Consider the following 14,111-nt stretch of genomic DNA (forward strand, 5'->3'; position numbering starts at 1 on the left):
TGGATGCCGGTTAAGGAAAACACATGCTCACAGGCTCATAAAACCCCACCAACCCCCACCCCACCCTCCACACACACTCACACACACACTGACCAAGCTCTCAGTGCTCATGCACACACATACTTCCCCAGGCAGCGGGTCATTCGGCAGACGCTGCTAGCCGATTGGAACGAGGAGAGGATAAACAGCAGATGGTACCACTGGGAAAAGATGGAACACAATGTGGAAAATGCTCCCTGCCTGGCCGCCACAGGCCGCCATAACCAGGAGAGGGAGCAGATTCTGGGCATGCGGTGCGACAGAGAGGCTAAATGCATGCCATACAATGTACATAGCATTGGCACAGGACTGTAGGAGGAGCCTCTGTATTCTCTCATATGAAGACATTTGGTTGAATGAATACCTGCTGCGTTAATAAGGTGTGTCTGCACAATTCCTACACTGAGTGATGATAAATGATGTGCACACAGAGTCATTGTGGTTATGCATTTGTAGTCTTCATTTACCGTAGCAACAGCGCCGCATGTTTCTCTGCATCTGATTCAACCTTCGTCCACATGTCTGAGAGGATCTTGGATGCAGCGAGGTTCTCCTTTGTGCCTGGATAACACGAGCACACACACAGTAAAGTAGCCAGCATTAAAGATGGAAGACGAACCATGTTGCTGTCAAACACATGAAATCATTATTGCAGCTGACCTAGATCAGGGGAGTAAGTAGGAATTGCAAAACGTATTTTAGCCTCATTCAGCGAGAGGTGATGGAGGAGATTATTCACACCTTAACATCAACTTTCACACTCATCTCACCAGACAGGTAACCACCCCGACAGGACAGAACAGAACATTTGATAAAAGATGCAGCACTATGTGTTCATGACTAAGTGTGTGTCAGTAAGTGTGTGTTTGTGCATATAAGTGAGAGAAACGCTCCGAGACGACAGCTGCATGATGGAAGTTTTCACATCTGACTGTGACATAGGTGTCCTCACATCCCTCCACCCCTCCCCTTCCCTGGTGCTCGGCTCTCGCTTTTCAAATGGCCACTTTTCCAAATTGATACAGCCATTATAGCGGGCCAAGGCTGGCTATTGAGAGATGAAGACCTCCTATCATCTTTAGAACCAAAGAGAGAGGCGACAGACAGACAGAAAGAGGCAGACAGGAAAGAGTAGATGGGAACATACAGTGGGAAAGAGTGAGGAGGAAAAGAGAGTTGTGCAGAAATATGTGGTATAAACAGATGTGCGGTGAAAGAAATAAGAAAAGACAAGTTCTTACTTTTCTTTAAATGAATGGCTTTTCAAAGTGTAGTTAGACAGGCGGTGTTTTTTTTAAATATGATTGGTGTTTTGCCATTACTGTAAGTGCCACTCTGAAAGCTGCACTTTGTGCTTTGACAAGTAAATGAATAAAATTTGAAAGAAATTAACCATGGCAGGCCTATTTCGTCGAAGTCAAGCTGTTCAGCCTGTGTGTGCGCTAATGCTAATGCCACATAACCACCAGCAATATTTTTAAGGTTGCCGACAGATGGGTTCTATAATGATGTAGATATTTTGGATGTCTGGTATGCTTGAACTACATTTTCAAGCCTTAAAAAAACACAATGACATAATTGTGCAGCACTTTTTTATGCAAATATTGCATTAATGAGGCTGTGCATACTCCCTTATGTGCACATTATTTAGAGGGTGACAGAGTCATGTGTTGGGTCTGGAGAAGACACGGGTAGCTTCAGGATCCCTGCAATAAATAGAGACTGTCTGGGCAATAAAAAGCTGCAAACAGCAGCGCACCTTCACAGTAAGATAATTATCACCACTTCTAGAGAAAATTAGATATTAGAAAAAAATTAAATGAGGAACTGATGAAACCTTTTAAACTGCTCGCAACCTGCACAAGAGCATAACTGGCACTGAAACAGTGGGAGAAACAAAAATAAAACATAATTCCAAAGCAACAGTGATGACTAAATTTACAAAGGAAAAGCGGCTCAGTTCTGTCTCTCCGTGTAATCTCTCATTCTCTCCTGCCAGCTGTCCAGTGTCTCCACATCTTCTCCTCTCCATCTTTCACTTGCTGTCACTACTGAGAGGTTTAGCCATCGATGCAAGAATGTCGTGTGCATGCCTGTGTGCGTCTCCTACATGTGTGTATGTCCCCGCTGTGGCCACCTCATCTGTCAGGGTGTGTTATTGAGAGTGGCAGTCTCATCAATACATATTTCTGCCTCTGCTCAGAGGCTCGATATATGCCATCGGGCTAAATCAAACAGTGACTGTAAGACGCAGGAGGTGTTTTGTGTGTGCATGTGTGTTTTTGTGTACTAAATAATAATCTACAAATGAATCAGGTATTTCGTTGTTTTATTTGACCCCTTTAACCTTCCCAATGGCTGCATATCGGTTTGTCTTTCAAACATTGTGCACTGAAGAAGCAAGTAGAATTTAAAGGAAAACTTCACCCCCAAATGACCATTTGTATATTGATCACTCCACCCCATGACATAATGAATTGGTTAAGAAAAATTTGGTTTTCTTCCATGCCTCCGGTGAATGAAACTGAGAAAATTCCAGATGAATTGGAGTCATAGGGGTCCAAGTTTTACAGCAGCAAAACTATATCAAAGCATGCATATACAAACTTTACCACAACTCATGTGGTATAATCCAAGTCTATTCCAGGAGATGAACTGAAAGTGAGAATCTCTTCAAAGCCAGACTATCTGTGCATTCCAATACCCACAGTACCGTACTATACAGTATGCCACAAAAAGATTTATTATGCCCCAATACATAGCATGTCAAATGCAGTATGCCCAAAACATCAGGATGTTCTACTATATCAGGTCCGATTTGGCAGTATGTAAGCCAGCATGCTTTTCTGGCTATTCTGATCCACAACCCTCTACGCAACGGACAACACGTCACATTGACTGACCCGCAAACAGATGACACCTGATCGACAGCTGTCAGAAGTCGCAATGACGGATGACAGCGCATTCAAGTAACTGATGATCAGTCAAACAGTAATAAAAGGGATATTAATTGTTTAGGTAAACAAAATAATCATAAATATTACAAACAACAAAAGGACGCAACTATGAAAATAACAATGACAGAGAACTGCAGATGTGATTTCACTGACACGAATATAATGTTAGAATCTACAATCTGTGCAGGTATAACTTTAAAGTTAAACTACACACATTGCAGAATAACAACAGCAGAGCTCTACAGGTTGATCTCCGACTCTGGTGAACTTGGTGAGTTTCTTAATCTCCAAGGTAACAGATATAAAAGTAAGAGGGTCATAATTCAGGGCGTAATGTTATGAGAAAGTAGTATGTCCCGATTTTGTGCACACTGCATGCAACAGTACGTACTCTTTAAGGGCAGCTGCAGTACATACTAAAAGTAAAAAGAAAAGGTATGTGATTTGTAACGTACCCTCTACTGACAACAACAGCCATTTTACCTTGCTGAACACGAGATCAGCTGGATTACCACTGCCTTAATTATAAGTTTGTGTCATTGTGTGTCCCTTTGAAACACCAAGCAAACTAACTAATTGAGGCAGCAGTAGATTGGCAGCTCCCCCGTTTAGCAAGGTAAAATTACTGTTTTTGTCAATGGAGTCTGGGTTTGAAAAGAATACAGATAAGTTTCACTTTCAGTTCAGTTCCCTCATGGAAAAGGCCGTCTGTTTGGGATGTACTGAGAACCGACTGGATGAATGAGACTTTGTAACCACATGTCTTGATACAGTTTTGCAGTTGTCAAATGCTGACCCCTACGACTTCAACTCAAGAATATATATATGTTTTGGATTCTTCATTCACCAGAGGCATGCGAGAAAAACAAACTTCTCACGAATTCAACATATCATGGGGTGAGTATGTGATACACAGCACAAATATTCATTTGGAGCATGAAGTATTCCTCTCAGACAGTGTAATCAAAAGTAATAAGCTAGGATTATTCACATGAAATATATAATTTAAAACTGACCATGAAACTTGAATGAATATGTGTGTATGAGAGTGCTAACCTGGTTTCGAGGCATGGAAAATCTCTCGCACCAAGTGCCCTTTGAATCCAGCCTGCAGAATGGTGGCTGCCTTGACCTCGCTGTCTGTCGGCTCCCTGTCTCTCCAGCCTTCTGGATGCTTTGACTCTGCATCCACTGAGGAGAGTAACAGCAGAATACTGCATGTTAATATTGATTACTGAACTACGAAAACTAGTTAAATATGGTACAATGAGTGAATGATTTTAAAAACAGTAATAGGAAATTATTTCTGAATTGATGGGCAGTGTACAAAATTCAAAAACACACAAATAGCACTTACATGTAGGGGGCTGTTTTTTGGGGTCAGTGGCCAAGAGTGAAGGGTCAGCTGTGAGGGCCAGTATAGCAAACCGCTCCTCTGCTGTTAGCTTCCTGCCCAGAGCCTCACTGAACATGTGGTAAACTGCAGAGTTGAACACCTAAACACACACACACACACACACACACATACACAATAAACATGCTTAACATGGTCAATTCAGTCTACACCATTTCACTCTATATTTCATATCTCATCTGGCCTGGGAACGCCTCGGGGTCCCCCAGGAGGAGCTGGGAAGCGTTGCTGGGGAGAGGGATGTCTCGGGTACTTTGCTTGGCCTGCTGCCCCAGCCACCCGGCATCGGATAAGTGGATGAAAATGGATGGATGGATGGATGGATGGATGGATGGATGGATGGATGGATGGATGGATGGATTGTTATTTACTCTTTATTATGTGCATTCATTTTGGAAAACTGTTCAGAAGGACGGGCATAAATTACCACTATTATTACTCTTACTATATGCAGAAGGGTAAAAGCAATTGTGTGCTGTGTGTGCGTCTCCATGTGAGCATTCAGTGTATGAAGACACTTATTTTTCCTGGTCTTTTACTTTGTGATATACATGAATAACAGTTTCCAGAAGAGATAATTCATGACCCTTCGATATGAACCCCCCTGTTCTTCCAGCAGGCAGGTGGTTAGACAACCTCATTCACTTTTTTCAATAACAGTATAGGTCAGGGTTATTATCCATCTTTTACCAGCAATCAAACTCTACAGACATTGATAAGAATAAACATTCTTGGCATGTGGTACCTTATTTAAATAAAAAACTTAAAAAAAAACATGTTATTTTACTGTTCCAAAAAGTAGAAGAAGCAGCATTGTAAAAGCTGGAACAGGTAGCCTTGTAACTGTGAGTATTAGCTCAGTACATTGCCAGTTTACATCAGTATGCATCCTGGTTGTGCAGTTATCTGAAAATAAGGCAGCCCCTCTGGGCAGAGCTGATGATTGTCCATGGCAGCCGAAAAACAACTGTGACTTTTAAAATATTCTAAAAGCAGTGCACAGCGGTGGCATCGGTGATAAAATACTTATACATCCTCGAAAAAACTCTTTAACTTTTTGAATGGCGAGGTGAAACATTTGTTGCACAGTTGCTACACAGCGTGGCTGGTCAGGAATTCATGAGTAGTACCAATATGACTGGTGATGTTTTCCCTCATTCATTATTAACTCAGTGACATGCTTTATAGTCATGTGTGTACTGCAAAGTGTGGCTTAGGACGGCTGCATCTAGACATAGCAACTGTAAGACCACAGGTAAACACGCTACCTTGTGGTGATCCCCTTTTTCCAGGGTGTTGTTGATGTTTTGGGGGCAGCGAGCCTCCTCTAGGCTTCTTCTTGCTGCCTGCTGGTCCTGCTCATGGCTAAAGGAAGACACCACTCTGGACAGGGCCCTCAAGATGGACAAGGCCTGCTCAGTGAAACGGGCACTTTCCTGTTGAAAATAGGAAACCAGGAGGAAACATTCAAATGTTACTGCCGCAAATTAAACAAGAATGTAAGTTAAACAGAAGAGAAAAGCAGAACGCCCACAATACATATACATTTCGGTGATTTTACGGTGGTGGAACACGTCGGGATTGTTTACAGGAAATTTGCTATGAGCATATAAACTGTGCTGGATCGGGGACGACAGATGAGATAAAAAGCATTTTATTTCTTTGTTGTCCTCACAAGCATAAGCCTCCTACACCCATTGTTTATCGTGTGAGGAAATGGTATTAAAAAAGGTTACAATCAGCAGCACAAACATAAGGCTGAAAACTAAGAAAGGATGGCATGTTGAGGGATCATCCATTTCTTGATTTGCCTGTGTGTGACATAAGAAAAAGGAGGGAACAGGGGCGTCGGTAGCTTAGTTGATAGTGCCGCTGCCCCATGTGTAGAGGTGATGCCTCGCTGCAGCGGTTGCGAGTTCGACTCCGGCTTGCAACCCTTTGCTGCATGTTTTCCCCCCACTCTCTCTGTCCCCCCATTTCACACTGTCCTGTATATTAAAGGCAAAAAGCCCAAAAAATAATCTTTAAAAAAAAAGAAAAAAAAAGGAGGGAACAAGGAAAACATCATGTAAAGTTTCCTTTGCTGTACATAACTTCAGCAAGGCGGTCCTGGCTAGTTTTACGCCCTGGGCGAACCATCCGTCGGCGCCCCTCCACGCCCCCCCGTTCAACCCACAACCGCCAGGACTCGCCTTTCCTTTCTGCTGCTGGTTGAAACATGATAATAGAGGCGCCCCAGTGTCCACTCCACTAACGTGACGTGGAAATGAGCGGTAGTCTAGAAAACTGGTGAGTTTTGGGTTTTCTTTTTGTTTTCTTTTGGAGGGCGCTCACATAGATTGTGCCCTGGGCGGTCGCCCACATTGCCCATAGCAAAAACCGTCCCTGGGTGGACCCCAGCAAACAAACTAAAATTCTCTCACGAATCCACAAAGATTTTACATGTTATGAATCAACTGACTGTCAACTGATAACTAACGGCCGCAGTCACCTTGGTAAGGTGTGACATGATGGTATCTTCATCCCCAAAGATGAAAGGTATCTTGCTGTACAGGTGAACATGGTAGCCAAGTGCTGCCTTTGTGTGGAGGGACAACACGTGACGCCTGGAGAGAAGAGAAAGAGAACATTTTTAAAACAGGAATGCACAATGCAGGTTTACTGCACAATATAAAATGCTCTAAAAAAACAGCAGCTCCAAATCATTTTGACTTTCATGACTGAGTTTCACTGGCTGCACTTGTTGCCACAAGGTCAAACAAAGAGTGATGTGGCCTTTTTTTGAGAAACAGAAAAGAGAACACTTGTGAATCAAACTCTGACTCTAAATGGAAGACTTTGGAAAGTACTCAGAGAGATATTCCAATACAGACTTTACTAGGCAACAAAAGCCAGGCTGAAAGGAGCTATGGTAAACTGTAACAATGGACTTTATTTTCTATTAAGCTGTGGTAAATTACAATTGGAGAAACGGGCACTGTCGTGGTGAAGAGGGAGCTGAGGCGGACAGCAAAGCTTTGATCTACAGGTCCATCTACGTCCCAACCCTCACCTACAGTATGGTCATGAGCTCTGGATAGTGACCGAAAGAATGAGGTCGCGGATACAAGCAGTGGAAATGAGTCTCCTCTGCGGGGTGGCTGGGCTCAGCCTTAGAGATAGGGTGAGGAGCTTTGACATCCGGAGGGAGCTCAGAGTAGAGCCGCTGCTCTTTCGCGTCGAAAGGGGTCAGTTGAGGTGGTTTGGGCATCTGACTAGGATGCCTCCTGGGCGCTTACCACTGGAGGTATCCCAAGCCTGTCCCACTGGTAGGAGGCCCCGGGGCAGACCCAGAACACGCTGGAAGGATTACATATCTCATCTGGCTTGGGATCGCCTTGGGGTCCCCCAGGAGGAGCTGGAAAGCGTTGCCGGGGAGAAGGATGTCTGGGGTGCTTTGCTCGGCCTGCTGCCCCCGCGACCCGGCCCCGGATAAGCGGATGAAAATGGATGGATGGATGAAAACGGGCAAGGATCTTGAGTTGGATAGCATTTGACCCGGAATTCGAACCTGATAGGTTGGATGGGAGATTTGAACTGTGGGTCAGAAGAAGTATCACACCTCTCTGTTCGGTCATCTCCAACGGAAAATTACAGAGCTATCAGGATATTTCAAAGGCATTTGAACTAGAAAGGCAGGACTTCTACAGATACCTACAAGGTAAGGACTACTTCAAGAAAAAATGTCAAAGCTTGAAGATAAACAAACACAACCTGATTACTATATTTTCAAATGCATACTTAATGGAAGATACTAAAAGGTTAGTTTCGAGACTGTATGGAAGTATTCAAATTTCAAAGAATCATTCTACAAGATACATTTAAGAAAAACAGGGGAAAGAATCGGACATACGAATAGACAGAGATAGGTGAGACACAGGCAACTACTGCAAACTCAAGGTCCCTGAAAGAGTTTATGGGATTCTTTATCAAACCTCCACTAACAGCACTGTGAACAGGCGTACAGAGTCGGGGCTTTTGTTGGAGGCAACGGGGAACTTCACTGGCCAAGCATCGTCATGTTTTCTGGGCATGCCCAAAAATCCAACCATATTGGCAAGAAATTGCAGCTGAGATTCATAAGATAATTGGGATGGATTTAGTCTACTATTTGTCACAATACTAAGGAAAAATACCTGAAACTTTCTCCAACAAAAATAAGTATTTATCAAAGATACTTTTGGCAAGTCTTATTAATCTTCTCAATATCATAATATTATCTTGCGCCCCCTCTGTAGTTCCTGACCCCCAGGTTAGACCCTAGACTAATTCATTTTTATTCCCCAATGTGGGTACAAAGTAGAACAATGTCTAAATATTAGGCTGCTTTGACAACCCTCTGGTCTCACAGTTTTTGGTAATGGTAATGGCACAATCACAGGAAAAAATGAATGAAATAACAGTTCATTTAACTGAATAAAACCCATTCTCCTCTTGATAGTGGAACTATGTTTCTATCAAGTGATACTGAATGGGTCAAACAGTCAGGAGTGCTGAAGCCTCATGTCCTGCCTGCCAAGTGCCAAGCTGAGTTCACAGGGCCTGGTCAGGCATGAGAGAGTGGAACCCCACTTCCTTGGCCCCATTAGTTTTACATAATTCAGCCATCACAGCCTAACTAGATGGATGAGCAGTGAGGCGGAGCTGGGCTCGTGCTAGAGAAGCAGAGGACAGCATACAAAAGGGAAATGGATGGGAGAGAGAGAAAAGAAGGTGGAGAGTGTGGGAGAGATGAAAGGAGGAAGAGACAAATGGAAATTGAGAGGGAAAGAAAGGCGGATGTACAAAGGAGGAGAGACAAAAACCTCTTTAAAATTAATACATTAGCATAGGACAGTATGTTCGAAAACTGTAGAAGAAGAAAGCACACAGGGTCACTGCAGAGACGAGAGAAAATAACACATTGCGGAAACAGTGTAACACATACAGATGGGCTGACGGGAACATACAAAGAGAAAAAGTGCTTATAAAATGATTGCTGCCCAAAAGACGTATCAGCTATTCTCTGCTGGAGAGAGGGTACTGTGGGGCGTATGGGCATGATAAGTTGAGTGCTATGTGTGTGATTATGGCTCAGTGGTAATTGCACTGCTGCATACCTGCACCTGACCCCAGAAACTAGGCCCTCTGCTTCTAGGCCAAGTAGCACCCATTAATAGAGACTAGGACAGATGCTTTTTACTGCTTTTCAGAGCATCTGAGGTAGGCAGATATCCTCTGCTCGCTTCATGATAGCTTTAAGTAGATCTCTGCATAGTGTTAAAATCACAGTGAGAGTGAAGCTTTCCTTTCATCGACATCCTGAGGGTGCTGTGCAAGAAAAATGCATACATTTCTACACCAGGTTCCCATGATTAGAATTAAAGCTTGGCACCATTAGTGTCATGCTTACAAGCGCTTGGGGTAATTTAGGGTTATGAGGTGAAAGCATGGAAGTGACGGGATGACATTTTGTTTACATACACATGAAATATGAAAAGTTCCTGAGTTAAAAAGACATCAAAGAATGAAAGATGCCAGCAAACCCATGATGAGATTGAGTGTTAAGACTAGATAGCGCAGAATATTTAATTAGCACGGCATGGTAGACTCAAGATGTTACTAAAGAATCAAATTACCATAAGAAATACTCTAAGTAAGGCCACATCCACACTTATACATTCAGATTTTAAAATGGTGTTTTATATAAAAACAATATCCGTATACACAAGCATTTTAGCACCGTTCCAGGACTCGATGTCCGTCTGTACTAACATGCATATCAGACGACCATTCACATACACTGGGCATGCAAGCTGGTGTAAACACGAAGCAGATTGTCTACTTTGTGGTTGGTTACTTGGTTAAAGAGAGAAAGAAGAAGACAAAGAAGACAAATAAGAAGAAGACGACGAATAAGAAGAAGGAGACGAATAAGAAGAAGAAGATAAAGATGAAGACAAAGAAGAAGACAAAGAAGAAGAGGGAGACGAAGCAGAAGATGAAGAAGAAGACGAAGACAAAGAAGAAGATAAAGATGAAGACGAAGTAGAAGATGAAGAAGACGAAGACGAAGAAGACGACGACAAAGACGAAAAAGATGAAGGATGCAAAGAAGACGACGAAGAACACGAATAAGAAGAAGACGACGAAGACGACGAAGACGACGTAGAAGACGAAAAAGACAAAGAATGCAAAGAAGAAGACAAAGACGAAGAAGATGAAGATGAAGACAAAGACGAAGAAGATGAAGACAAACAAGACGACGAAGAATGCAAAGAAGAAGACAAAGAAGAAGAAATAATTAATCCTAAACAGGACCTATACATGAATTAAATGGGGAGATGTCTTGGGTAGGCGCCTTGGGTGTTTGGGGGCTTGGTGCCTTGCTCAAGGGCACCTCGGTGATGCTTGGGAGGCGAACTGACCTCGCTCCAGCTACCAGTCGACACTCCATGTTTGGTCCAGTCCAAACTGTCAGAGCAGTGTGGACGCAATGTGTTTTTAAACCAAAAACATAATAGAGCAGAGGTAGCCTAAAGGATATACTACTGTGGTAGTAGCTAGTGAGAATCCTGATTAACATACACTTTCATTACAGAGTCGTGGAACACAGATTTGTGACATCCTGATCTGCTCGTGAACTTGATCTAAGCTTTTAATTTCGATCAATACAGTACACAGTTCTCAGCCTTCATTAATGCCGTCCTACCCTGGGGGTAAGTTAAGCATGGCTGCCTTTGAGGAGGTGGTCTTGATGGTGAGAACTGGCAGCTGAGACCGCAGGCTTTTGCAGGAGTGGGGCTGAGCGGTGAGCAGTGCAGGCCTACATGCTGCTGACATCTCCTTTCCTATGAGGTGAGGCAGAGCAGAGAAAATGTGATCGGTCACACACCACAGTGAAGTATTAGAAACACAGTAGGTCACAGTCATGAAATGTTCATACATTTTTAGGCATGTTAACATACTCTGTATATCCCAAACAGGTGATACTGTAGGGTTTGTGCATGCTTAGATGGAGAGCTATAATTGCTGTCAGAGATGTGCACCAAGCTCCTTACAGTGCTTGATTCAGAAAATCCTTTTGTATCTGAGAATCTGTGTGTGTGTGTGTGTGTAAATCCTTACTCTCCTCAGCAGTATCTCCCCAGAGGAGCAGAGCAGAGAAGCCGATGACGATCTGGGGAGGTTGCAGGCTGTCCACACACAGGTAGTGAGTGCTTCTCACCTCTGGACACTGGGTGAGGACACACACACACACACACACACACACACTGGCCTTAGTTATCAGTATAAAGGCAGACAAGGAAATGAAGAAGCAAAAGAGAGCAGGAGCAGAAAACTGTAGGAAGGGGTGATGTAAAAAACTGATAGAAGGATAGCTTAGTGCGAGCTGGAGAACAGAGGAAGAGAAAAAAAGACAGGGAGGTAAGTGGAAGAAATAAGAGGAGATACAAACGAGCTGAGTGAGTTGAAGACCAATTTAAGGTGGCACCTGAATAAGAGAGGCCAAGACAGTGAATTTAGTCATGTAAGCAAAAAGCAGCTGTTGAGAAAGACAGCGAGAAAGACAAAGCAGGAGACAAAGAGAGGGGCAGAAGAGACAGACAGAGAACAAGAGAAGAGGGAGAGAATGTATACGTGTCCGGGGTGACAAGCAGACTCAGCAGTCTACACACACAGACACACTTACAGAAAAAGTTTAGACTAAAACCTGCACTACACACACGCACACACACACACACACTCAGACAACTTCAGAGGTATGTATGTGATGCATACATCATGACACAGTTTACTTAGACAACTTTACAGATTCATGACTTTCTGCAGACAGACAAGGGGCACTAACACCTCGCATAAGCCAAGAACTACTTTCACCAGACACCAAATCTGGCCTCAGTGAAGCAGATTGTGAATACATTTACGATGTCTTCTAAGATTCTCTTCATTACTTTGCACAGCTTGCAGTCAGTAGATATCTGTGAGCTGCTGAACCCTAAGGAAGCTAATGATTCTTTTGTTCCTCAGGTAAATGACCTGTGCCTTCTGCTGTGGCATTATACTCTGAAACAGACTCCCACAGAATGTTATGGCAGCAAACCTTCTGTCAGTCTTTTATGCATGGCTCTTTTTTGGCCTTGGAAACAGCAGTTTGACAAAACAGTCTTAACTCAAGGTCCACTGATCAGCTTTTACCAGATGCCAAAGATGTTTCTGTGTCTTTTTTAAAAGCGACATGAGCTATGATCTCCCCACTTACTGTAACATGTGACCAAAGTTCCACAGAGCCATCGCCATGACAACTGAGCAAAATCCATCTGCTGATTAAGCCTGTGAAATGCAAGTAAAAGCTTTGGAAAACTTTGGTAAGTAGACCTTTAAGGTGCAGGATTTAGTGGCATCTAGCAGTGAATTTGCAGAGCTGAAACTTGAATGGCCCTGACAAGAGCAAGGGTTTGGTTTGTCTGTTCTGGGCTACTGTAGAGCAACATGGCGGACTCTGTGTAAGAGGCCCCGCTCCTTTTGTAGATATAAACGACTCATTCTAAAGCCAAGTTCAGACCAATCATTCGTGACAAGACAAAACTGTTTGCAATGTTGCATAGAGATGATACACCATCTCATCTAGTTGCATTGATGTGAACTGGCAGGTTTTTACGACGTTGCAGAACATTCATATGCATGAGGATGCATCCATGCTTGCACACACTTAAATGAAGCCATACACAATCCTGTCAGTGGGTTTAGACTCTTCCACTGATCTACAAGTGGCTAGACACACCAAAATAAGCAGCAGTATGCCATCAAAGGCAGGGTAGAAGATGACTGTGACAAAATATAACTTTTGTTTGTTTACAAAAAATCTCCACAGGGCACCTTGAAAAGTATACTATGTAGTATTTTCCTAAAAAACAATGTACAAGCTGACAGAAGAGTAATCCCTCTCAGTCATCACTTATGACCCACTAGAAGTGTGCGGTGGTGCTTTTATCTGCAGCTACTCTGCCTTCTGTGTGTGTTTCCTTATTTTCTTCTTATTTTCCTGTGGTCAGAACCTTTTTGGGCGTGCAGGCAGCCCTCAGCCAAAAACAACACACAGGTGAGGTCGGGACTTTTGAAAAAAGGTAGCAGTGAGGTAGTAGCAGCAGGCATTGAAGAGGAAGGTACAAACATCACAGGGAAACCACCAAAAAATATATATAGTAAGTGAAACACCAAGCAAACAAAGCTCGTTCCAAAACGAGAGTGAATCTAGGGTTGGCTTTGACTGTTATACACTGACGGAGAGGATGAAGAGCGACATGGAGTTGGCCTGTTTTCTGTTGAAGAGGTAGGTGACGGCAGTTAGCCTACAGTAGTTAGTTTGCTATAGTATGAACTATTCTATTACAACAAATTTAACTTTCACTTTGCAGTGTACATCGTGCAGGGAGGAGAGGCCAAGTTCAAACATTGTGTTTGCAAACAGTAACTGTATATTTGTATAGAGCAGTGGTTCCCAACTGGTCCAACCACGGTGTCCAGATTTCTCCTTAGTCATCAGTTTAAGGTCCACACAGTGTCATACATTCAGCGTCATACTTGCATTTGGCCATGTCGTCAAGCTAGTTTGCGGTCTCTGTCACGTAGTTGTCTGTTAGTTACTCACTCAACAGCAGGAAACGGCTCTTGAAAATAAA

The 14,111-nt window shown here is 43.2% G+C and overlaps 1 protein-coding gene across 2 annotated transcripts in view; it reads right to left on the minus strand.

The window, feature by feature from the left end:
• adgb (androglobin) overlaps nt 1-14,111 on the minus strand; it is a 78,771-nt gene that overhangs the window by 28,267 nt on the left and 36,393 nt on the right. For both annotated transcript variants that reach the window (XM_050058265.1, XM_050058266.1), the window contains exons 17-23: nt 11,557-11,665; nt 11,141-11,279; nt 6,902-7,016; nt 5,679-5,846; nt 4,354-4,492; nt 4,053-4,187; nt 507-600 (exon numbers count right to left, since the gene is read on the minus strand). In XM_050058265.1, the coding sequence (XP_049914222.1) occupies nt 507-600; nt 4,053-4,187; nt 4,354-4,492; nt 5,679-5,846; nt 6,902-7,016; nt 11,141-11,279; nt 11,557-11,665 (899 nt within the window). The remainder of the gene's footprint in view (nt 1-506; nt 601-4,052; nt 4,188-4,353; nt 4,493-5,678; nt 5,847-6,901; nt 7,017-11,140; nt 11,280-11,556; nt 11,666-14,111) is intronic.

The sequence above is a fragment of the Epinephelus moara genome, chromosome 12, assembly GCF_006386435.1.
Source record: "Epinephelus moara isolate mb chromosome 12, YSFRI_EMoa_1.0, whole genome shotgun sequence".
In the NCBI taxonomy this organism is placed as follows: domain Eukaryota; kingdom Metazoa; phylum Chordata; class Actinopteri; order Perciformes; family Serranidae; genus Epinephelus; species Epinephelus moara.